At 37.9% G+C, this 27,593-nt stretch overlaps 1 protein-coding gene across 1 annotated transcript; it reads right to left on the bottom strand.

The window, feature by feature from the left end:
• On the bottom strand, nt 1-27,593 carry SLC5A7 (solute carrier family 5 member 7). The gene is made up of 9 exons (XM_047747234.1): nt 27,131-27,593; nt 25,585-25,813; nt 21,200-21,313; nt 20,298-20,453; nt 15,304-15,452; nt 12,052-12,195; nt 7,816-7,969; nt 4,025-4,242; nt 1-3,013 (listed from the first exon to the last, which is right to left on the bottom strand). Exons 2-9 carry the CDS (start codon nt 25,760-25,762, stop codon nt 2,387-2,389), a joined length of 1,740 nt encoding a protein of 579 aa, XP_047603190.1. The 5' UTR covers nt 25,763-25,813; nt 27,131-27,593; the 3' UTR covers nt 1-2,386.

Below are 27,593 nucleotides of genomic sequence, written 5' to 3'. Positions count from 1 at the left end.
TTTAAGTGACTTAGTATATTATTTAAGTGATTTAGTTTTTAATATTTTGGACAAGGTAAACCCTTTCCCCCACTTTATCTTTCTATTATTACAAAATGAATGGAATGGAAGAAATTTTCACTGTTAATATTTATTCTATTTCACTGGATTTAAATATGGTTATTGCACATATCTGAACATATTTGGACAACGGTTGCCCAGTAAAATTGTAAACTATAACATCTTCAAAGAGACTAAATCCCTGTTATATTTTATTATAACATGGGTGATGTTTTCCATGGAAGTTGCCACCTTAATAGGTTGAAACAAAAACTCAGGGTGATGGAGTGCATCAAAACAATTATTCAGGTGGTGTGTTGGAGAGCATGGCACATCTGAAGGATCCGAGGTACCAGGAACAGCAGTCCCCAGCAAGTCATCACTTCCGTGCCAAATGTTTCCATCATTGTATTTTGTCCTTTGTGAGCTTCCTGCCCTGGGTTCTTCTCTCCATCCACGTCGTAGAATCTCAGGATTCCCACCCTTACCATTTCCAAAAATGTGCTCCTTCCAAGTACTCCATTGGGCACTAGGCGTAAAGAAAATTCTGAGCAAACAGAAAAGTGAAAGGAATTTTCTTTTCACTTAAACATAGATGATGTTCTATAAAGATTCTGAATGCAACATCATATTCTTCATCAAGCTTTTATAAAGCATTAAAGTATGCAACATTATAACATGTAAAATTATTTAATTCATATTTTAAAAAATTACCCTGTGAATTTAACTCATGTTTAATAACAAAGAGATGCATTATTTGATGCTTTTAGACAATTATAATTTTCTTAATAGGAATTCTAGCTTCCTGGATACAACTTTTATACCTAATGTTGAACACGGAATTAACTTTATTTTGTCTATAAATTGCAAAACAAATGTTTTTGGACAATGTGCTTTAGTTTAAATAAGTCATGTTGCCTTTCCTTATTGGATCAAATGCTCAGATCATATTTTAGCTCATCAATTCACTCTGTTTTTATAGACACAGCTCTGGTTATTTCTATAATGTGGCCTCTGAGAAAGAATTTTAAATTCTAAAATGGATACAAACCATTGCATATATATATTTATACACATATGTATTTTTTAACTCCAGAAAAGGAGAAAAGTAATATTTAATGACCAACCTCATGAAAGTTATGTGGACACCAAATGTTAAAATTGATGGCTTTTCCCCCTTAGGACTTATTTTTACTTTCTGCTTTCTTCTGCATTTTAAAATTCACTATCTACTCTCCGTCGTGGTGATTTGTCTAGTACCTAAGACTGGCTTTTGCAAGAATTGTCGCAGAGTCACTCTCTTGACACTAAATCGTCCCCACGGATGAATGTCCAAAATTAAGTGAGTTTTGTTTTTTTAGTTTTATCAGGAGGTGCTGTTGATCTCTCATTAACCTTAACTGGTGCTATGCTGCTACCTCACCTTCTATATGGCTCAATTTTACTTCCAGTACCAGGTTAGATAGGAAGCCAAGACATTACTTCTTTTATCATGAAGCAAAACTACAAAAGCTTCAGAGGAAGGTAAAAACCCACTCTTCTTCCTGTCACTTTCTGCTTAATGGCCTTCTTGATTTACTGCTTTAAGGTTGCCGAATTATCATGACTTCCATCCTCCAGGTACGTGTCTCAATGCATATGGTAGCTGTTAGACACACTCCAAGGAAATAATACTCCTCTACAAAGATGGATTCTACTTTTCTATTACCATGTACCTAAAGAAATGACACAACACAATATTTTTTATGTGTTTGCTTTGTCTGTGCTCAGAATAATACGTGCCACTACAAAAAGAGAAATGAATTGCATGTTCAGCAAATGTTCTAGTTAAGAACGTGAAAGAAGGAATTAATTATCACATCAGGACAATCAGTGGTTAATCTGTTGCACCATTCATTGGAGTGATGGCAACTTCCTCTCCTGACTTCGCTGTGACAATAAACTAGACCCACTAGTGCACTAGTAGACAAGGTCTTGATCAAGTCCACCTAAATTCCTTGGCTCTTATCTACTTTTTTTTTTTCCTTCAGAATAACGATAAATACTCTGTTTGACCCTCTGTTCTTTGAGGGGGGCTTAATTCAATTTTGAATACTTAAGAAAACTAACTAGAGTCAGAATCGAGTGAGGATAAGAAATATTGACGAGAAAGCAAGCTGTTGCTTTCACAGATGCTTCCTTCTCGCTTGGGTTGCAATTGTGCAATTGCCCTTCTATATGGATTTTTGTCCTCCTGAATGCTGTTCGCTTTTAAAGTACATTTTTTATATGCTGCAATCCATCCCTCCCAGACTAGCCTGCCGTGGTACTCAGTTTGTGAAAGCAGTATTTTATTTGAATGGGGTCATTACGCGTTATCTTCAGTCCCAGACCCTTCTGGGCTGGAGTCGATGTCGACGAAGGCCTCCTTATTGGTAAACGTGGAGCTGAGAGTTAGGCTTTGTCGGGGCTTCACAGGGGCAAGTTCATCCAATTTAATATTTTCATTTTTGACCAGAATCGTCTTATCCATGTTTTCTTCACTGTGCCTTGCGACAACAGCATCGAACACATCTAACTTGGGAGGCAAGCTTCCACTTTCAAATAGGTATTTGGCTAGATAGGAGATGCAAATGTTGGATAAGAACGAGGTAATCATGGCGAGGGTTTTAAATGGGAATCTCTGGTTATATATGCCGTTCTTATCAGAGTAGTAGCCAGGGTAAAAGATCAAGGGCTGAAGGTACAGATATGGCTCCCCGCCGGTGATTCTCAGGAAAAGGCCAGACATGTAACCCGCCACAGCCCCGTACGTGTTGGTTCCCTTGACGAAGAGCACACAGAGCAGCTGGGGGAAGATGATGATGTAAACGAGGTCTGAGCTGAGGTACCAGAGCCCGTACACGGTCTTCGTGAGTAAGGCCATGGCTGTGGCGGACGCTCCAAACACAAACACCATGATTCTCATGACCCAGATGATTTCTTTGTCTGATGCCTGCAAGAAATTGCCACAGTGACAGCTTTCACACAGTGCGTTGGTTCATTAGGTGAAGAGTGAGATGCCTCTCTGCACTTTAAAACTGGTCTAAACAATTCCCCTCGTTCATACAGTTCAGCATGGGCAAAATCAGCCTAAACCACAGCAGAGGAAGTAAGCCATCTAGGTGGCCTCCCTGGTGGGTTTCTGTGTGCCATGTGTGGAAGCAAGGGCAGCTACATGTTTCCCTGAATGTGCATGGGAGAGGGGCGTGAGCTACTGTGCTGTCATAGGGGAATAATAATGCAAGAAAGGACTTCACATAAAGGACTTTACATATTAAGGAATAATTCCTAGGTGGCTGTGAGGAGGCATGGCCCACTCTTGCTTGCTGTCTCCTGGGAGTCCCACCATCTTTAAGTCTAGCCACCTTAAAAACAAGTGGGACCATTTTGTTCACTATGACCTAGAAAAACTAGAGAAAGACAAAGCCTTAGTGAAGGAGGAAGGTGAATAGGGCTATTGGTTCCTCAGTGACACAACAGTGCTGTTCTGCACTGACTTGATTTAGTCAGGTCAATCACACTGAGAGGCAATTTTCTTACCGATGTAGACTTGGGAGTTCAACTGCACAAATGCCCACAAAATAACATGCTCACTATGTTCTGCTTCAAACTGGATTAAACTCAAAGTTTTTTTTGATATTTTAGGTTTCATGACTCTTTCATTAGAAAGACAAGAAATGTAAATTATAACAATATGAATGTACCTCTCAAAAAATACTAGTGTTGATATGTTCCCTTCCATATGAATATGAATGATAACATGCATTAAAAATGTTTATGTACAGCTTAAATAAAATTCAGCATTATTTAACCTTGTGTGCTTAATCAAACTGGGGTCTGATTTTAATATAGGATATTACTACATATATAATACTACAGACACAATAAATATAAAGGTGACAGCAACAACAACAACAATAAAACAACAACAATAATGTTATGTCTGGAAAAAAAACATTCTTACATTTTGTCTGAACGAAAGCTGGTAGATGTTCCGGGCAAACATGGAACTTGCTGACAAGATGGAAGAATCTGCTGAGGACATAACAGCAGCAGAAACTGCACCAAGACCAAAGAAAGAAATGTACACAGGGCAGAGGTACTTCAGAACAATTGGTAAAATCATGTCTGCTTCATTGTTGTCTTTGGGATCTAGAGGCCCATATGAAGTCTGGTTCCAGTCTGTTGAATAGAAAAAAAACAAATATAAAAGCATACAAAGAACCGTATGTTCTTTATCCATCTGGGAGTCATCCTATCTAATAAGAGCTTTTAAAATTCAGAATGTATTAATAAGTCTAATTAGAGGAGAAGTCTATAATTCGGTCTAGAAATCTAACTAGGTATGTTGGTCTAAGTGGGTGGGAAGTCCATTGTCTTATATATAATTCTGGCTTCTAATGGGTTTGGATACACTTAGCCTTATTCATAAGTCCTATTATCTATCTATCTATCTATCTATCTATCTATCTATCATCTATCTATCTATCTATCTATCTATCATCTATCTAATCATCTATGAATCATCATCTATCATCTATCTGCCTATCTATCTTTCAATCATCAGTTATCTATCTACTTATCTACCTAGTTATTACCTATTTCTCTTCTGTAATTATGACATAAAATTGTACAGGATCACAGAACACAAATGTTATAAGACAAAAGCATGGAGTATTTCTTCAATCAGTTGGAGATGTGAGAGGACACTTAGTGATCCAGTCCTCAGTCACACATGCATTAATGTTTAGGCAATAGTGGAGATATTCTCACCCATCCTCTTCCTGTATATAAACTTGGTTTTGGAGCACCCTCAGTATTATTTTCCCCCCAACTAAATTCCTTCTTGCATTGGATTCCACTTATTGGAAACAGGGGGCATGGTAGATAAAGGAAAGTCCTTGTTTATTGAGTAGAAAGTGCAGGTATGAGACTGAACTTCAGAAGGATTTTGGAATCTGGATACAGGACTCAAAACATAAAAGATAGAAAAAGTCTCAAGGAAACAGGAGGGCATGGGCACCAGAGATGCCCAGACACAGTTTGCAGCACATCTCTAAGTCTGTGAGCCAGGCTGTTAAAAAACAATGTTAGAAGCAAGTTTGACATTGTGAGGATAAGAGAGAAATGGGCAGAAAATGGCAAGTGCTAGATTTTATTAAAACAAGAAGTAAAAAGAAGAATCATCATTGGATTCATTCAGTGGTTCACAAACCTTAATGAACATTGGGATCTCTCAGGCATGCCTTTACAATGCAGAATATCCTGAAAGATTCTGATAGCATAGGTCTGAATGATGATACTATTTGCCAAGTCTGGGAAGTCACCAAATTATACTTAGTGCAATATATTAACCTTTTATTTTATTACAGAGTAATAAAATAGTAGTAAATAGTAGTAAATAGTAGTAAATAGTAGTAAATAGTAGTAAAATTTTATTACAGAGTGTTACCAGTTTATTTTATCTCACAAAATAACAATGTGAAGCTGATTTAGAAATTGCATACATAAATTGTACAACAACTACATTTTTATACAATAAATAATATATATATGCCTGAAAAATTTTTTTAAAACCACAAAGCCAAAGTAAACATTCAGTTTCTTCAAATATATAAAAGGTTTTTTGAAAAAAATAAAATAAGAAAATGTGCTTTCAAGTTTTTACACTTGAAACTTAGAAATTATATCTGATATTGATACTACAAGGAAAATAAGACACTGTATTTTTTGTTTAAGAAAGTTTATGTCTTTTTATCATAATTGAAGGAGTTGCATGATCAATTAAACACTGTCAGCATTATTTTCCAAAATTTTCCATTATTCTTTTAAATGCGGCCAAAAACCTAAGTGTTTTGACTTATACAAACCTATCCATTACCAGTTGAAGACTCACCAATATTAATATTTTTTTTCAACAGATCTGAGATGCACCATTAGTAAAATAAGGTATAAGATTTTTTACATTTTATGATGAGTTGGTCTGCTGAACTCTAGAATTCGTAGAAGAAAATTACATCTTCAAACTGACTTTTTAGCTAGTGAAATTCTGCATTGTGCTAATTAATCTGTTTTTTTTCTTATTAAGTAGAAAATGGCCACTAAGACTTTATTGTAAAGGGTACAAAAATATCTTGTGCACCATGCAAGATAGAGAAAATCATGGTGAAAACAAACAAAAAAATAAGTTTATCTTTGAATAAATAGTTCTTTTTTTATTGTGTTATATTCGTCATATAGTACATCATTAGTTTTTGATGTAGTGTTCCATGCTTCATTGTTTGGGTATAACACCCAGTTCTGTTTACTCATACTATCGTGTACTGAAGAATACAAAGGAATATTTAAATGTACATTAATATAGCTCCTTTTTTATTTGCTTAACTTTGATGGTATAATTCCAGGACCAAATAAGAGTAGTTTCCCTTGGATCTTACCACTTTTTTCTTCCTCCATTTTCTACTATGGTTGTTCAAAGCTATGCTTTGTTGAAGCCAATTTTATAGCACTCATTGAGACTATTATGATGCCAGAAATAACAACCAAGAATGTGTACTCAATCCAAGAAAAAAATAGAGTTCATATTGGTTTTTTCTGTCTGTTGTCCTACAACACACACACACACACACAGGCACACCCACAGACAGACAGAAGTCAGATCTGTTTTCTGATTGTGACATAAGTGCTATCTTTTATTCTAAGGCACCCAATCACCTTTGTCAGTCATCCTTTTAAGTGTTTGTTTATGTCATGAAGGAACAATTGGAATGGAAAATATACACTATGAACCATGACTGCTCTTGTAAAGGTTACATAATCCAATAAGTAGCTCTATTAATTGAAAATCAAAATAGCCGTGAGTTTATCACCCTGTATCATCTCTACAAAACACAGTGGAGTGAAGGGCAAACTTCTTTAGTTTGTTTTAATGATATCTACCTACAGGAATTCTTTGAATTTGGGTTACTGTGATGTATTTTCATGAATGCTCATGGAAGTTATATAACATAGATATGTAAGTGTCAGGAGTAATTAACAATTTCAATTAAATTAATGGTGAGATTTTAAAAATGTTTTAGATAGAGGCGAACTAGGAGATAAGCATCTTACAATGATCTTTTTACCAAATTTGAATAAATTATTCCCTAAGTCTCAGTCCCTTAATTTTACCTTTACCTGAGCACTTATTGATTTATTTCTCCAAGAAAGAAAACTCTTAATTAACAAACAATTACAAATGTAAAGCGAGAATCTCAAGTTCAAACTGGTCTTTAGGTGTCATTAAATTTCTAAGCCAGTAGATTTCAAATCAGGTTAAGTTTGACCAACCAAGGGTCTTTAAAAAAAACCCTGGTCTCTGGCTCCACCTTATATTATTAAAATAAAATCCCTGTGGGGTAGGATACAAAGAGCTATTTTTTAAAGCATCTCTTCTCCTCCCCAGATGATGTCAATGTGTACTTTCGTTGAGAACTACTGTTGACAGAATTACATATACACAATTGATAAGTATATCAACATGAAGGGGTATGCTCACATATGTTTTATTGGTGGGGAGAGCATTAAAAAATGGAGACACTGAGCTATGATACAATTACTTGAATGCTATAATAAAGGTCTCTATAGGAATATGATGAGAAACATTCAAATAAGTGGAGGTAAGAGGGCAAGTGAGAGAGGGAAGGCAGCTGGGTGGTAATTGGTCATTTCAGTGAAATCTCAGTGGGTCAGTTAGTGAAGTTGCAAGAGATATACCTGTTGATGCTCCAATGGCCCCAATGAGTATGGCTGGTAGAGCCATCACCAGGCATCCGAAAGCTGCCAGGAAAGACAGCACCTGAGCATAAGTGGCTGAGGATGAAGAGAGGACCCTCTGGAAGTAGGCTTGCCATGGGATTCCACCCAGCATCTGCATGGGAACAAAAGGGATTCAGAATGAATTGGAGCCAAGCAATATGAATTAGGTATTTTTATTTTTATTTTTATTTATTTTTTAAAAGATTTTATTTACTTATTTGACAGAGATCACAAGTAGGGAGACAGGCAGGCAGAGAGAGAGAGAGGAGGAAGCAGGCTCTCTGCTGAGCAGACAGCCCGATGCGGGGCTCGATCCCAGGACCCCGGGATCACGACCTGAGCCGAAGGCAGAGGCTTTAACCCACTGAACCACCCAGGTGCCCCTGTATTAGGTATTTTTAAATAAGATTTTTTTATAGTCACATTCACAATAGTCCTATGTATGATTCTTATGTACCATAAATGGTCCTACCTGCCAAACACCTCAATTGCAATCACGTCGTTGTCCTGTTTTCAACTGTGCAGAATTTCCTGAAGTTTTTTCCTTCGTCATTACATAGCCCAATCTTTTCTATTCTTTAATTTACCTACTTCAAACTGCACTACAACTATCCAGAACCCTTCAGTTTGTTTTCACCTGGAGGTTTTAACCATCATAAATTTTTTTCAAAAAAATTAAGATTCTGAAAGGAGTAACTTTAATTTGAATTACTAAAACCCAAAAAATATTTCTGGACCAGGTAGTATGATGGTTTTGAGGGGAATGGTTCTTGCTCTGGAGCTCCCTGTTCACTGGAAGAGTCAATGAAATGTAGCATTTTCCAAAGCAGGGTGTGCAGGGTGCTCAAGACAATATAAAGAGCATCAAAGGAAATATTAGAATTTCTATTTATACTCAATTTTACCTCATACTTACATGTTACTTTTTCAATTAAATGATATAACATATTAGTACACTATGTGTAAGTAATTCATAACTACACATATCTACATCGGGAGTATGCTTAAAATTCTTTTTGAGGATATACAATCATAAAAGTTTTGGAGACAGTGAACTGTAATGTAATTTGTTGCCTTCTATAAGGAGGTATGAATGGGAAGAAAATTGAGAACAATTAATTAATTAGGGGTAACAGAGGCAGGGGGAAAAGTGGGAGGAAGGACAACTGCATAGTAATCAGGGAAACCTAAAGAATTGACATGGAGTCAGTTCTTAAGCATTGAGAGGTTATCACAAGGTAGAGATGGAGAGAGAAAAGAGCACCTAGCAGAGAATTCAGTGTGAAAAAGGAAGAAAGAAAAAAAGCAATGAAGCAGCTCTGAGACCACTGTTTCTTTAGTTTAATTAAAGGTTAGGGTGTGTGGGAGTGGCTAAAGAGGAGGCTGGGGAATACCTTTCCCATGATTACAGCCCTGGTTCTTTGACTTGCTTAGAGTCGGTGTTCAATAAATACTTATCATATGAATGAGTGAACTGGTGAATGAATTTCCATATTCCAATGTACTGAAGCTGTTTCTTTAATTGTCTGTCTTCTCTCACTGGGCTCTAAATTCTGGGATGTATTGTTTATCACTTTCACCTCTGTGCTAAGAGTGCTTGTCATGTATTGATTCCAGGATAATCTCCTCATATAAAAGCTATACATGTTCAAAAGTTAAAAAAAAAGTAAAAGAAAAAATTCTAAAATTCATAATCCATGCCTCAAGTCTATATTCTTCCAAAACTTTTCCTTTGGTTTGTAACTTGTTAATCAATATAGATCTTCCTTGACTTATGTTGGTGTTACATCTCAATAAACCCATCGTAAGCTGAAAAAATCTGAAGTCAAAATCCAAAATGCATTTAATACACCTAAACTATTGAACATCATAGCTCAACCTAGCCTACCTTAACGTGCTTAGAACACGGACATTAGCCTAGTTTGGCAAGTCATTTAACATAAATGTTAGATACTTTATAATGAAGTCTTGATTATTTTATATAATTCGTTGAGTACTATACCTAAAGTTAATAGCATCTTGGTGTATGGGTTCAGAATGTTCGTGAGTGTATCTGTTGTTCACCCTCATGGCTGACTGGGAGCTGTGGCTGGCTGCAGGTGCCCAGCACAATGAGAGAGGATCATATCACATACTGCTAGACTAGGAAAAGACCAAAATTCAAAGTATGCTTTCTACTGAATGCTATCGCCTTCTCACCACTGCAAAGTTGAAAACCTGTTAAGTCAAACCATTACAAGTCAGGACTGTATGAATATCACTAACATTTTCTATCCCAATGAATATTCACCAATAATTTCAATGCCTGTATGAATTGATACACTCTAATTTTACACGCCAATCTCTCTGGACATTTAAGTCATCAGACCTTTGTAAGTAAGGTAAAACCTGACCTCCACAGACAAACAGAAGCCCTGACATCAAAGGTGGAAGATGGATTAGGACAAGTGAGATGCAGGTGGGCTGCTGCATGGAGACTGTGAAGGGCCACCACACCAGGCCAGGGGAGGATTGCTATCAGCGAGCAGGTTCAAGGTGGGGCTGGGAGATCCCTCAGAGGTATCCAGAGCAGGACTCCACAAGTCACTTATGACAAGTGGAAGTTCAGAGAGACAGTTGGAAGATCAGAGACCCTTGGTGAAACATTTCTTGGCATACTTCTACAGTTCACTCACTCATTCATTCAACATCTACTGTTTCACTACCACTTACGCTACATTTTGAAGAATGAACAGGACTTGGCCATATAATTTGGGGGGATGGAAGAAACTTTAGCAGTCATTGGATATAATGCATTATTTTGAAGATTAATAAATCTGAGGACTGAAGTATAGTGTAGGAGAAATGACTTCAGGGTCTTGATGCTTTATTTTAATCCATCTCTCAGACAAGAGTGTGATTATCAACAGACTACCTATCTTCTCTGAGTGCCATAATCTCCTCCATATCATCATAAATATACCCTGCCATGCAGATATAATTTCACATACGTGTTATATTTAACTCCTGTCTCCATTCAATTCATAATTATAAGCCATTCTAGAAAAGTGTCAGCCAATACATTTCTTAACAATCCTTGGGAAAGAAGCCCTGCCCTCACCCCACCGCTGGAAACAAACTGTTTACATGTTTTCCTGTCTTCTTACCAGGAATTTTTCTTTTTCTTTCTTTCTTTCTTTTTTTTGTTTTTTTTTTTTTTTTAAAGATTTTATTTATTTATTTAACAGATGGAGATCGCAAGTAGGCAGAGAGGCAGGCAGAAAGGGAGGGGGGAAGCAGGCTCCCTGTTGAGCAGAGAGCCCGATGTGGGGCTCGATCCCAGGACTCTGGGATCATGACCTGAGCCAAAGGCAGAGGCTTAACCCACTGAGCCACCCAGGTGCCCCTTACCAGGAATTCTTCTATTGGGACAGACACATCAACTTTAAGTGCTGAAATTTAGCAAAGTGCAACAAATACAAAGTGAAATCACAAAATATCATGAGCCCTTTAAAAAGGAAACAAAAATAATTTCCCCTTCACTTTGATATAAACATTAATCTATTTATTTTGAAATTAAATACAATGTTTTATTTTTGTAAGTAACCCCTCCAGTTAGCAAAATCACAAAATCTGGCAGGTTCTTTTGGCTTTCCCCTCTTCTGTCAATCTGTGATCTGCCTTTATTGTTTCTGTGCCCCACGTCACACTACCAACACCTTCACCCCAAAGTTCTGCATGTTCCTAAGCTGTCTCTGACTTCCCAGCGCTTCTTTCTTGGCATCTTTCTTGAATGACACCTCTTTTCCCAACTTCTCTGTGCACTAAAGGCCTTTTGACAATAATTTGCTTATCAGTAATTAGGGACTAAACGGGTTACTTACTCCGAAATACAAATTAAAACTTTCAGATGGCGTGGCCCCAGGTTGGGGAAGTCCCTGGGGGTAGGGCATGCTGTTCCTGACTTACAGCACAACAGAAATATGGATACACCATACATCACACCATAGACATTCTCCCTTTAAGGCTTCACTTTCTCTCCGCATTGACACTAGTCAGCTGCCAGTAAGTGGCCCCATCTTCCAACAAGAAGCAGTCAGTGCAGAAAGAGATGTGAGCCAGTAGGTGAAATTTACATACAAGCCTTAAATCTTAAAAATGTATTTGATTTCAGGAAAAAATGAGATTGCAGTCCTCAGTAAGGGCATTACTTACCAACAGCAGAAAACTATCAAGCCAAGTGTAGACTTCAAATGATTCAATGGTCCCCAGCCAAGGCTTTTGATACCTGGTATGCAGAGCAGTGTACCCAATGTCAGTAACTGCAGAATGTGACAGGGCAAAAGGGACGCTGATCCACTGCAACCAAAGAGGGGCGTGACAGAGTTAAGCTACGACTTTGGCCACACGTTTTATTTTTTCATAGACCACACAGCTCAGTTTTTCCTTCTGTTCAGACAGAGAAGAACCTGGAATCACCTTCTTTGTGGGACGCCATGAAATTCTGATTTAAAAAGTTAGAGTAACATATTATCATACCTGCATTTATTTACACCATGTCCTATCAGTTATAGAAGCAGTCAGCCAACATTTGGGAAGAAAACATTAAATTTAAGAACATTAAGTATATCTTAATGGGGAGGCCTTCTATGTGGAACAAGGTAAAAAGGAGAACAGATGGGGTGAGTCAGTCCTCAGATCTTTTGTGTGACAAGGTGTGCTGGCATGGGAGTGGCTTAGGGAAATGGGATAGATAAACATAAACCCATGGCAAGAAATCTGAATTGAAAGCAAAGGGATCTATATTTTGTTCTGTAGCAACTGGAAGCTAGAGGCATTTCTCCCGAGTTGTAAAAAGTTTTTAGTAGATTTCATCTGCATTTTAGTATCGTAGATGTGAACAGTGAGCTTAGGAGAAGGAGGAGTCCGGAGAAATAGTAGGTGCACTGATATGACCCAGATGACAGCCTTAAATAGAGCCGTCATATTGGAAATGGAAAGACACTGGTACTGGAAAGGGTTCTGAAGGGAGATTGAGGAACCCTTAGATTATAGCAGGAAGAGATCAGAGAGAGAAAATGAACAGAGGAACTTCAAGTTTATAGCGGTGGAGCTCCAAGGATGGTGATAAAATCAACAGAATTGGAGAATTTGAGAAAAGGAGATAGTTTAAGGTGTGAATTGATTCATTAATTATGTATGCATGTATAACCATTTGCAGCTTGGAAAACAAACCAAGCTTGGCCTTTTACTCAGTCAAGTCAATAGTCTCTTAACTAGTAGCCAAGACAACTAGATTCCTCATCAGTTTAGTCACATTTTGTAGAAGAAAACCACTCTAACATCTGTCCCCACAGATATTTGTCCCATCGCCGTTATGTTGGCATGCCTGATTTATATCCCTGTGTACTTTAAGTTCTGGTCTCATGAAAGGCAATGAGAAATTACATATATCATCAATAAATAGCTTCACCCCCTGGCATTGTCTTTCTTTCTTTCTTTCTTTCTTTCTTTCTTTCTTTCTTTCTTTCTTTCTTTCTTTCTTTCTTTCTTTCTTTTTAAAATTTATTTATTTGACAGAGAGATCACAAGCAGGCAGAGCAGCAGGCAGAGAGAGAGGGGAAAGCAGGCTCCCCACTGAGCAGAGAGCCCCATGCAATGCAATGCGGGGCCTGATCCCAGGACCCTGAGATCATGACCTGAGCCTAAGGCAGAGGCTTAACCCACTGACCCACCCAGGTGCCCCAGCTACTTTCTTTCTCTTCTAAAAAAAAAAGATTTTATTTATTTATTTATTTGACAGAGAGAGATCACAAGTAGGCAGAGAGGCAGGCAGAGAGAGAGGGGGAAGCAGGCTCCCTGCTGAGCAGAGTGCCCAATGCAGGGCTCAATCCCAGGACCCTGAGATCATGACCTGAGCTGAAGGCAGACTCTTAACTGACTGAGCCACCCAGGTGCCACAGCATTGCCTTTCTTAAAATACCAAGTGCATCAGCTTAGAGATCTGTCATTGCCAAACCAAACTTGCTTCCAATGTTCCGAACAGAGATCTATTTCTGGAAGTTTATGATGATGCTAAGGAGAATTCTGAATTTCAGCACTGTCCACTTGCTTCTGACAATTTAAAAATAAGAAAATAGGAGTCATTGAGCAAATTAAATTGACTTCAATTCAACAAAGCTACTACTGAAAGATTCCATGACATGCACACAGATGCTAAGGGAAAAAGAGGAAATGTTGTGATCATTGCTAGCATATGTCAGTTTATGGCTAAGCTGTAATTTTAGTTGTAGTCCAGTTGTTTAAAAATTTCTTCCCATTATTGAAGATGCTAGAAAATAAAAAAAATGAATATGAGATTTGACTTCATTTTTCATTTCTGTCTAGTGTAAGCACGAAAATAAAGAGCTTTTCTTTCTGAGAAAAAGAAGGAAAAAAGAGAAGGCTCAAAGGGTACTTTAATCATCCATGAGAAGGGAGTCATGATGTGCGGTCTCAATTTCTTCTCTCCGTGGCCTTTCTCCAAGGGCACTGGCCCTATAGGCTACACATCCGGGATAACAATCATGTGTATGAACTCACTACAGTGCCCAGCATGGAGTGCTCATTCCATTTTCTCGGATATGTCCTAGATGTTGGATATTATTATATGTGTAATAATACAGTCTTCACATTTAAGATATTGAGTTTGCAAAGTCTCATCATTGACTAAAATGTGTTCATAATATACAAAAGCACTTTTAATGTAGTATCAATAATATGTCTCATAATTATACAATACTTTTTACTGAATAAAACACACATAGATTACATAATCTACTTTAGGACTTAAAAGCAATACATGATAAATCTTGTTAGTGCCTTATATAATTAAACATTTTCTTTGTTTTTAGACCCCCCAAATAGTAAAGATTAATATTGAAACCCACAGTTTTTTGAATGGGATAATTTCTGTCTTATGAGCAGTCTTATGGATCAATTAAAATGATTACAGGGAAAGGTTAAGAGACCAATGTAGGGGGTACCTGGGTGGCTCAGTCAGTTAAGTATCTGCCTTCAGCTCAGGTCATGATCCTTGGGTCCTTGGATTGAGCCCCACACTGGGCTCCCCGCTCAGTGACATTTTAACTCTGAGTAAAATGTGTTGCCTTCAAACTCAAGGAAGGGCACACATAGGTTTCCCCTCAAATGTAGGCATGAAGGAAAGGAAGCTCTAGAACTTTCTAAGAATTAAACTGAGAGCCTATTTTCTGTCAAAAAACAAGAAAATGACTACAGTTTTTTGTCCAATTAATTCGCTGAGAAATTTGAAATTTCAAATGGTACATGACTTACTATGTATTACTTATGATGGAAAATAACATTTCTATTAATTTTTGCTGAGTTCATATAAAATGCCACATTACCGTTTAGAAAGAAGAAGGAGAATAAAGTAAAAGAAGAAAGTCTGTAACTGGCTCCACTTACCAGGCCTATGAAGATGCAGAAAAGCTGAACAACATCGGTGTAGGCCACGGAGTAGAGACCACCCACCAGCGTGTACAGAGTGGCGATCAGTGCAGAGACAATGACAGAAGCTTGCACGTTGACGTTAATGATCACGCTGATGGTGGCTCCTGAAGAAAGCAGACAAGAGAATTCTGTGGTCAAGGCACTCAAGTGGATTCCACTTTCTGTTCAAGGATATACTGAATGTTCAGTGACAGCAGGTACTTCCCCATGTCATGTGAAATGTATTGGATGATAACAGTTAATGTAAGTTTTCATAGAAAAATCTTAAAATCTCTATAACTTGCATATGTGTATGTATATATATACTTATGTATATAATACATATATATTTAAAAATATTCTTTCTTTCTGAAATTGATGATTTGGTAACTTGTTCATGTGGGACACCCAAAATCCATGACATGACTTTGGAATTCCATGATATATACTAGCTATATGCAATATATTTATTCATATCCTTGAAATAAGCACAGCTGCCCATTTTCTTTTTTGCATTAACTCTGACCCCGCTAGCTTTTAAAATTTATTTTTATTTATTTTTATTCTTTTAAAGATGTATTTATTTATTTTTGAGAGAGAAATAGAGAGAGAGCAAACAGGGGAAGGGGCAGAAGAAGAGAATATCCAAGCAGGCCCCCACCGAGCGCAAAGCCCAACTTGAGGCTTGATCTCATGACCCATGAGATCAGGACCTGAGGTGACACCAAGATTCAGACACTTAACCAACTGATCCACCCAGGTGCCTCCTTGTTAGCTTTTTTTAGATAACAGATGGTAAAAAGTACCAAGGTTTAAGACAATTTTGTAAAAGAAAATCATAAAATTGTTAAATTTTATTCCAGTCCCACTGCTAGATTTTAACATCATCTTTCTAAGTAATTTTCATTAGCAGAGCTTTTTTTTTATTAGCAGAGTTTTAAATCTGCCTTAGAAATAAAATTTATGTTTTCCCTATGTTATGACTTTGTTTATTGTGTTAGTGTCTATATTTCCAGTGAGAATATTAGGGAATGCACAATTGGATCACTATGGTTCCTGGACTTCCAGTTTGGAATTCACTTGCTGGTTTACAAACCCTTTCCCATTGTTCTCAAAGTTATATTGTCTATATGTTATATTACTAACACAGCAATTATAGGAATGTTAACATACACAGAACAAATATGTGATTTTTTTGGGTATCATTAATTGCAATCTAATGTTCTGCTACTGCTACCATCCCTCAATTGCATGCTAACAGTGTATGCAACCTACCAGAGATGAAAATCCATTTTATGAAGGAGCAAATAATATATATAATATCAAAGATAACAATATAAATATTTTTCAAGATTTTTTTCTTAGTACTTTGGGTTTGGTTAACAAAATTATTTTCTTGAGTAAAGATAATTAATAAAAGGAAAAGCCTGGTAAGGAATTGGAGGATGAAGACAAGGGAATGCAGTTAATTATTTCAATTATTTATAAGTGACTTTGGATAATTGAGTTATTTTTGTATAGAAACATAACAAGCTTTTTTTCCCCTTGCAATTATTTACTTCATGTTGAAACTTTAGTTGCAATTCTTTGCCATTCTTTTGGTCTGGTTTCCTCCTTTAATAACAACATTTCTAAGCTATATCTCATAAATTTTGAAAAGAACAATTATTACCCTGCCTCTTTGGGCTGCTGTTTAATTTTCTACCCATTAGTAAGTCTTACTTTTACTAATGCTACACCTCCGAAAGGTGGGGTGGGAGGCTACATGCTATAGAAGAAAGAGCACTAGACTAGGATCCTAAAGATTTGGATATTGGTAAATACTACCATTTGGTTGCAACTCAGTGGTTTTAAAAGAAGTCACCAGCTTTCCTATCACTATAAAGATTGGGATAAATTTTTTTCTCAAAAATATTTTCTAAAGATTCCATCATTTGTAGTGAATAAAATAAGTTTATACTTCCAGATCTGTTATGAAATATTACTTTATTCATGCAACCACAAAAATAAACATACTATAAATAAAGTTATAAACATTCACTGAATTTGAGTTGTGAGAAGTATAAACATACATTTTTTTAAAGTTTTATTTATTTATTTACTTAGAGTGCATGAGTTGAGAGAAGGGTGGAAGGAGAGGGAAAGAGAAATCCTAAGCAGACCCTGTCCTCAGTGTGCAGCATGATGCAGGGCTCAATCCCATGTCCCCGAGATCATGACCTGGACTGAAATCAAGCATCGATGCTTAACTGACTGAGCCATCCAGGCACGCCTAAATATGTATTTCTTAAAAAAAAAAAAATGCATATAGGGCCACCTGGGTGGCTCAGTGGGTTAAAGCCTCTGCCTTCGGCTCAGGTCGTGATCTCAGGGTCCTCGGATCGAGCCCCGCATCAGGCTCTCTGCTCAGTGGGGATCCTGCTTCCCCATCCCCCTGCCTGTGATCTCTCTCTCTGTCAAATAAATAAATAAAATCTTTAAAAAATTGCATATAAAGGATGTGCATTTACGCCAAAAAGACAGTTTAAAATTCTCCTAAGTTTCAGTGGTGAACTAAGCACGGTCACAGGAAGGTGGTAATAGATCTTATATTTGTCTATTCTTAAGCATTCCAAGTTATTTCTAATAAATGCTAATTTTGTGTTATGTCCAACTATCATTTTTGAAGAAAATTTAATCTAAAAAGGCACATTCTCTTTACCAGAGCATATATTTCGAGGAATAGCAGCAGTGTTTTTACACATGTTGTTTGAGATGTGTATGCATCTACGTAGAGAGGGATATATATAGGAATATATATATATATATATATATTTACATATATATTGCACACACACAGACATAGACACACACACATATACAAAAATAACTAATTGCAACAAAGTTTAGAGTTTAGGTCTAGTTTATATTTCCAAAATAAAATACTTTAGAAATATTAGTTGGGGCACCTGTGTGGCTCAGTCAGTTGAGTGACTCTTGATGTAGGCTCAGATCATGATCTTAGGGTGGTGAGATTGAGACTTATGGCAGACTCCATGCTCAGCAGGGAGTCTGCTTCTCTCTCTCTCACCCTCTGCCCCTCCCCCTGCTCATGCTCTCTTTCTCTTAAAAAAAAAAAAAAAAACCTTTTTAAAAAAGAGAAATATTAGTATATTAATTCAATTCTCCCCTTCGGGCTCTATTATATAAATTGGTCTTTATTCCATGAGAGTGAACATTTTGTATTCTGTTAGCTATTCAGCCTCAGCAGGCAGCTTGTCTTAAAATCAGCATTTTTTAGTGTTGAAACTAATGACAAATAAACTACCCATTGCTTCTTGGCTAATGAGAGCAAGGTGGGAAGGGAGGTATATTTTTACACATAATTTCATTAGGGTATAAGTGCAGTGGTAACTGTGGAGTATTATTATATTGCACCAAGAATGTGCAACATTTTCCACTGAGTTATACAGTATTTTATAGTTATCAAGTTCTCTTCTTTTCTACATCAAATCTTCCCTTCATTTTATAGTTGAAGACCTAGAAGGTAAGATTATATGGGAATCTGAAAAAGCAAGGAGTGAAAGGTAACATAAACAAATATCTGATATTACAGAGGTCAGATCTGATGATAATACTGAAGTCAGAAGACAAGTTTGTGGTCTGGCATATATACTGTAGAAGGACATTCATCTTATCTTACTTTTGGTTTGACCACGTGGGGTCTAACTGTAGACTGAAGCCCTTTATCTTCCTTTGGAAGAAATGATGGAGAGAAACACACACAGATGCAACTGAGGAAGGTGTTGGAACTTCCAACCCTGTTGATCTTCAACAAGGAAATCAATGCTCAGTGAAATGGTTTATATTTCACCTTGATCAAAAGGCAGGTTATTAAGCCTGACTGAAGATCTCCCAACATCCCACTAAAATCTCTCATTTTCTAAACCTTACACGTGGGCTGAGAATCAGTGAGCCCAGGATGGGCTGTCCCTTAGCATTAATTGGAGTCTAAGTTCATTTTCTAGCTCCCTAAACGTGTTTACAACTCAGTACTTTAGGATTACATTGAGAAAAGAAGTACAGTTGTTTTTCTTCTCTTTTGAAGAAAGAGATAATTTGCTCACTCATTCATTTATTTGTGATAAAATTACAACCATTAACAAGACACAAATCCTGCCTTCAAGAAATTTATAATCCCTTTTGTGAGGTTGGTTTTGGGTGTGATACAGATAAACAGGCACATAATCACACAAAGTGACAAGTCCAGTGAAAAGAGAATTCCACGTGCCTAGGGAAGCCCACAGGAAAGTCATCCAGCAAGGTCAGAATTATGATTCAAGTAAATGAGATCTAAGAGAAGACTGAAGGACATTTTCTGGTTAGGTGGGCGGAAATAAAAAAGGCAGAGGGGGCACAAGGCCAAAGTAGAGGGCACCTGCACTTTCACAGTGTTAGAGGCAAGAGAGGAGGTGAAGTCTAGAGTTATAGAAGAAGGAAGGGAGGGATAATGAGAGGAATCAGAGCCTAAGTCATAAAAAGCTTTATGCACTCGGGGCGCCTGGGTGGCTCAGTGGGTTAAGCTGCTGCCTTCGGCTCAGGTCATGATCTCAGGGTCCTGGGATCGAGCCCCGCATCGGGCTCTCTGCTCAGCAAGGAGCCTGCTTCCTCCTCTCTCTCTGCCTGCCTCTCTGCCTGCTTGTGATCTCTGTCTGTCAAATAAATAAATAAAAAAAATCTTAAAAAAAAAAAAGCTTTATGCACTCACTTAAAAGTTTGGAAAGGAGCAGTAAAGAGACATGAGCAGATTTCCATTTTAGAAGGATGAGTCTGTACTATGTGTAGACTAGAGGAGGAGCCCTGCACAATAAGCACGGAGATGGTTGCATTCATCAAGATGATGGAGGCTGCAGGTGGACTGGCCTGTGGCTTAAGGGAGTAAAGTTGGGTATGTGATGTTCCGTTAACCAGAGCAAGGCAGAGGTCCTTACCTAAGGCAGAGAAAATGGCAGCAGCCCAAAACATTTCTCCCATTAGTGCAGGAATAAATAGGAGCCCACCCATGCGTTTTCCATAGATCTGCTGAAACGGGTCTAACATGGTCACATATCCCTTGGAACGCATAGGCTTTGCAAAGAACAAACCACCTAAAATAAATTAAACAAGTGTTTATGAGCAAATAAAAAATTCATAATATAATAGTCTTTGCCAACTTTTACTATGCTATAATTTCTCAAGGGAAATAATTTTTTTAGAACACTGATATGTGTGGAAGAACCAGTCTGAAGTATACTGTGAGTACAGAACCAAGACATATTTAGCAACCAAACATGTATTTCTTAATACATTTGTCATTATATGCATCCAAAGGACCACTGAATGGTATCCAAGGCATGGGGGTTGAAAAACATGGACCGGTGTGGCACTCACTAAAATGTCTTTGTATCACCAAGCATAGCATTCAGACACTGATTAAGCACACGATCCAATGAATGTATTTTAAGTGCAAAAAAAAAAAAAAAAGGAACTCTGTTATATAATATTTTTGACCTTTCCTTAGTGTGGCTACAAAAAGAAATTCAGATATAATTCAAGTTGATTCATTGTTAATGATACCTCTATACTATTTTTGAAAGGAAAAAAATCATATGCTAAGAAATTCACTCTTGCCATAGATCAAAGGATTTAAAAAAAAACATATTCCACAATCAAGGGATCAAATAATCTTAAGCATAGTGTTACTGATTTCTGGTAACATCTACTTGAGAGATCTCTGGTAACATTTTCTTTTTCACAATAGTTATTCACAGTTTGACTTGTTATTTCACTTGTTATTTGTACTCCTGTTCTTTATGCTTTACTGGTGGGTCATTAAGGTTTAACTTTCACTTACCTAAAATCAGACTAAGAGAATATCCAATTGGTGCCTGAGCCCAAGCTAGACCATAATCTGGTACATACACTGCTTCAGCTGTCCCGTTGATGTAACCTCCTCCAACCCAGGTGGCTGAAATAGAATGAACAGTGAGGGAAAGATGCCACCATATCTATCATACCCTAGACCTGCTCAGTTTAACACAGTCCCCATTAGCCTCCTGTGACTATTGAGCTCCTGAAATATGGTTAGTCTGGTTTAAAATGTTCTGAGTGTAAAATACACATTGGATTTCAAAGACTGACCATGCAAAAGTAAATGTAAGCTGTCTCAATAATTTTTTTGTGTTAATTACCTAGTGAAATGAAAACATTTTCAATGTATTGAGTTAAATACATTCTATTATTTACATTTATTCCCCTATTTTTTTCATGTTCTTTAAAGTGGTTTGCAGAAAATGTAACATTCTTTTTATGGCTCACATCGTATTTCTCTTGGACAGTGTTGCCCTGGGTGTTTTCTGAGTCCATTTAGTCATCAATACTTTCAAACAATATTGTTATATCCCAAAGTCTGACATTATATTCAAAATATATGACAATTTCTATTCTCAATAGTAATACAACTTTTTTCCCAGCTTCCATAACATGAGGTCGTTTCTTTATTTTAAGATCCTTCTGTTTTAATCGTATTCATCTTCTCACATTGATCACAATTACCTTCTTGGGCAGGGGGAGGAGAGGGTTAGGGCAGGGTGGAGCAGGGTGGGAATAGGGGAGGGGACGTGTGTGCGGTTACGGATGTATGTGCTTGTTTTTTAAAATTTTATTTTTATTGATAAGACCACTTCTTAAACACTCTGAGTACATAGGATTTTGGCAGATCCGTTCTCCATCATAGCATATTACTTACTTTCTTAAATTGTTAAAGGAGAGAGGACACTTCTACTCCAAGGTGTCCTAAAATGAGTTTTCCCCTCCCCCTTCCCAAGTGTCCAACATACACTTAGGCATAAGAAATAGCATTTAGTATTTGATGTAGACTGCATACCTACTTGCATTCTTTGTTTTAATCTGGGTCTTTTAGAAAGATATTTGATATTTCATGAAGCATAATAAGAAATACTATCTTCTTCAGGTATTATTTAATAGAATATCTGTAGCATAATAGTTGAAGGAGGAAGTCAAGAAATCAAAGAAAACACATGTTGGTTAAACAAGGTTGGACCAAGAAGGATCTATAAACTCTACCATTTTCAGTGAGAAAGCAATACCACATCTGATTATTCTATCTGAATTTGATTGTGATAAAGCTAAAGTTAATGGAACACTTAAATCTTTATAGTTTATACCTTTGAAGAATATTGCCAAAATATTTTAAAGAATCCATTGTAGAATTTGTGTAAGATTATAAGGAACATAGGCTGGCTTACCATATATGAGTCTTAATTCTAGGCTGTATCATCTAATTGGGACTAAAACTTGACTCTGAAAAGTTATCTGAAATCTCATAGAATGTAAGTAGAATAAATAATATGTCAAACACAGGTGTCTCTTTTGTGTTCATGCCAAAATTTATCTGACTTTTGATCCAAATACAAAGCAAAAAAGAAAATGTTGTAGGGTTAGTACTATTGTTTAAAAGTTAACATGAAAAGAGCTCCCTACAAAGGAATTTGAAGCACATTTAAGTGGAAAGTTTACAATCAAAATCCTAAAGTGGACAAGTATGCACTTAGCAGCCACTCTCATCTGCTTGGGAGCTTTTACATGGGAGTTAACAAATAAAAAAAGCTATTAAAAATTAATTAAATAATTAATTTAAATTATTAAAAAATTTAAAAAAATAAAAATAAATAGGGATGCCCCCTCCACTGGGTGTCTAACTGGGACTTGAATAAATGATTCTCACAGGTGCAGAATCAGACCTGATTCTCCTGCCAGGCAACTGGAACTACTAACAACATGCCAACAATGTTTCATTGCATAAAGTAAATGGTCTTATGAGCACAAAGCTTATCAGTGATCACTTTTCATTGTGTAGGTCTCCTCTCCCTTGTCCAGAACAAACTTGGTGACTGAATGATTATCAACTTGGTTACTTATCATGTTAAAGTCCTCATATTTTTACCAGCCTTGTCCCTTCTATACCAGAATTTGCTCTGCATGTCTGTATATTTCATGTCAGATTCACCAGTGAGAACAAGAATTCTTTCAACCTATATGCATTTTTTATTTTTTAAACTTTATTCTTTATCAAATATATACAATCAATGAATCTGACAAGGTTTAGGTAATACAGTTCATATTTTAAATGAATTATGAGACTGAACACGATTCTTTTCAGACCTGAAAGACTGAAAAAAATCTCTAAAAAATGAGCTAGACCGTGGGGCGCCTGGGTGGCTCAGTGGGTTAAAAAATGAGCTAGACCATGACCCATCATATGAAACATCATGATTCAAATTTTTCTATATACCTTAATAGACTGTTACATCATTCTAGATGACAAGAGAACAAATTCTGAAATATTATCTTTATGAACACAGTAGATACAGCATTAAATCAGAGTAATAGAACATTATAAGAATGAAAAAAATTAGTCATCAAATACTTTGATATAGAACAGCTCATTTATTCTTTTCAACAGTTTTTTGAGGGAGATCAACTTTCTTTGTTTTATTTTGTTTTTCTTCTCATTTTCTTTGTACAGAAAAAAACCTGAAGGGAGTACAATCACAATGTTTTAATTCCCTTCCAATGCCAGTATCACATCTGGATCTTTAGGGCAATGAAGAAATGTTTGCAGTTTAATAAACAATGAAAATGAAGATGTAAAGTTGTGTCCAGTGTTCATCAGTAGGTGGATAATAAGAGAAACAACATCTGGAAATGTACACCAACATTTCAGGAAACGTATATGCCGGCGGTAGTCTTATGGATGATTCTCACTCTGTTTTTGTACTTATCTAAATGTGCATATTAAATTTCACAGAAAATATTTTGCATGATACAATTTGGTCTATGTATGTGTTTATGTAGAGAAACTGAGAAACAGAGGGTTAAAAAGGACCTCTTTACATACAATGTGCCTTTATAAAGAAAGGGGATGCAGTCAGCTGGAGGTCTGCCTGCAGTGCTATGTGCAGGAGACTCAGGGCGTGGCTGTCAGAAGACCTGTGTTTGGTGCTGATTCTAGTCCTTGTTAACCATGTAACTCTGCGTCCTTACTTAACCCCAGAGTCCTTTCACAGTACTCAAATATAAAGAATTTCATGAAGATCGTACGAAACCATATATAGTTGACAGAGTTAAACAACATAAAATGTTTGTATCTGAAAAATAAAACCTATAGTCCATAAACTACTCTAGAATATGATAAGTTTCAGATGGCCAGCAGTGACGTAGTCTTCACGGATTGCTTTGGTGAACTACTCCATTTATAGATGAATCACCTTAAGAGCACATCAGGCTTAAAACTGGGCATCATTTGGATATAATTTCTGATGGGATATTTTCCAATGAGCCCTCAGAGTTCCAGTTAGTGTGGATTAATTTGCTAATGTTTACAAACCTAATAAGAATCAGAAGTGAAATGTGTGTTGTTAGTGAATATGTATCAAATAATGTTAAAGATATAATTTTAAATTGTTGTTTTTCAGAAATATTTTCTGCAACCAAGAAGAGTATAAAAGAGAAGCAAGTTACCTCTTAAACAGAACCACCTTGGGGCATCAGATCCTCAGAACCCAGAGGTGGTTGGAGTGGGGCTGCAGATGCTGGCTGGGGCATTTCTGTTAGGACACACCCTAGCTTTTCCCCTTTTATATCAAGGTTCTTGGAATTTTTTTTTTTCCCAGTGCTGTGGATTCCTAATATGTGATTGTCTTCTCTGAGGGAATTAGTTTACTAAATGGGAGAATTAGGTTTCAAAACAGGGCATCTATCAATTTGGAATTGTGTTGCCCCTAACTGATTTATTCAGTTGAAAGCCATCACGAGTTAATGTTCACTGACATCCATCATTTAAGACAACCCAAAGTTACAACTTTGCGCCTGTGTTAGTGAACGTGATGAGACGCTGACTTTATCACATAACTTGTAAGACCAAGACACTTTTCTCCACCTCTTTGTTTTTACTCTGTTCCCACCCACCAAACTGTCCAGATAGCCCAGATTCCTTTCATTGATATTCTGGCCAGCGATTTATTATAAAATCATTTTGTTCAAGTACTAATGAGTTGCAACCATTTTACCGTTGTTTTAAATAAATGTGAAATTATTTTTAGAATATATAAGCAGTGAACAAAAGGAATCCCCAAAGGACAAAGGCTAAGGTCTGCTTTGTCACTCTGAGAAGCCAAGGAGGGGTGGACAGCACGGAGCGGAGGCATCAGAACCTACCTGTCATGGTAAATCCACCCACCAGCAGACCAATGTCTCGGCCACCAACTATGATGGCCTCGCTGCGCTCTTCTGAGCTGCCACTGTTTTTGGTTCTCCAGGCTGCCCATATTCCAACCAGCAATATTAGAAGGTAGAACACGATGATAGCTATCAGTCCTTCCACATGGAAAGCCATTTTTAGTTAGGGGTCCAGATTCTTCCACAGCTAGCTACTTCATTAAGATTTCTGAAGAAAATACAGTAATGCATTATAAACCAGCCAAGCATGCATAGGCAGCTGGGAATAAACCAGCTGGCTCATGAGAGATCCTGTACCACTTACAGGAACAGCACACTGAAATTACATATGACACTAGCAGTTGCCAACACAGCCCACTATTTTATTATAATTACTATTTAACAGTTTAATATTGTTTTGAGCTTTCAAGAAAAAGAAAAAAAAATAGAAAATGCTGCTGAACAAATACAACCACCATCACTTTTTGTGTTTAATAAATTCTTTCAACTTAAAATTAACCTTGTCTTGTAACTTGGTCAAGAAACCATTTCCAAAGATTATGTATTTGGCTTTTGGAACTAACTTACTATTCCATCTAGAATGATTCAGTAACGTAAAGGGTATTGTAAAACTACTCTGAGAATCTAACATAATCTTACATCCATTCATTCACTCATTCATTCATTCCTCTTCCTCTCCTTTCAAACAATTTCAGGGAATGGTTCCAAAAGTAATGTGGCGTCCAAATACCCGGGGGGAAAAAAAAGCTTTAGGAACATCAGTTTCAAAAACACATCAATTCCGATTTTCAACAAGTGCCTGTGGTCCAAGTTACTGTACCAACTAAAGATGTTACATTGTTTGAAGAGTGCACCCTCTTGGCCAGCTCTTTCTTCCTCATCCATTGTTCTTTGCTCTGTCATCTCTCCCCCACCCTCTTAATGGTATATACAAGAAAACGATAAAAAATACAGAATTGCCTAAAAATATAAAAGGACGTCAAAGGTATTAAAAACAAGACTCTTAAGAGACAGATGTCAAGTTCTAACGCCTGCACTTTCTGGAATTCTTGTTCTCTGTTATTTTTCAGCCCTTGCGATAATGGCTACTTCATGCATTCGCGTTCACACAAGCCCGTTTCTGGGAGAAATACAAGTATTTGTTTCTGCAGGTGGGTGATATGACCCTTGGGCGAAAGAACTAGCTAGCCTCCTTCGGATTCAGGGAAGCGAAAGAAGCGGCCTGGATGCGCTCCGCTTTTGTGAGCATCGGAACGGGGAAGTTCTTTCGTTCCCCCGCCCAGCCCGGGGGATCTCTTGCTCCACGTTATCCCTCCCGCGCCTCCGCGGTCCCTCTACAGAGCCCGGACTTTCCCGCCCGCCGAGGCGCCTCGAGGGTTATGGGTGCCAGACAGTGGACCCGCCCGCACATCCCCACCGAGAGGCGAAAAAGCCGCGTCCTTGGGACTTAAAAACGCCGGCGGGGCGGCCACGGTGTTCCCGGGGTGCCGACTCCGAGGCACCCAGATGCCCGCTCTGTTCCTACCTGGAGTGGCTGCCGCGCCGGGAAGCGCTCCGCCGTCTGGGGCTCGTCTCGGGGCCGCCGCCCAGGCACCGCCGGGTTGGGGGCTCCAAGGGTGTGGAGAGCGGGGGAGGGTCAGGGGTGCGGAGGGGCGAGGAGTAGGGCCAAGCAGCGGGGTTCCAGCCTCTGGTCTCCCAGAACCTGGGCGCGCGCAGAGTTGACAGGTGTGTGAGCTGGAGCGGAGGGCGCTCGACGCGGGCGAGGTGGTGATCGATCCCAGTATTGGCAAAAGTCCCCTTTATAAGGGCGACCGGCGGAGGCGATCGTCAGAGCTGGGAAGGCGGACGTCAGAGCAAAGTAGTGCTGGGGCGGGTGCTGGGGGACAGTGCCCTCGCGCGCTAGGTGGCTGTGGGGGTGCGGAGGGACGGTGGCCGAGGGACTGGGCAGAGCCTGGTCTCCCGGCTAGCCCCGCCGAGGTATCCCGCGC

This window comes from Lutra lutra, chromosome 9, assembly GCF_902655055.1.
Source record: "Lutra lutra chromosome 9, mLutLut1.2, whole genome shotgun sequence".
Taxonomy (NCBI): domain Eukaryota; kingdom Metazoa; phylum Chordata; class Mammalia; order Carnivora; family Mustelidae; genus Lutra; species Lutra lutra.
This window is presented reverse-complemented; position numbering and strand designations above follow the sequence as displayed.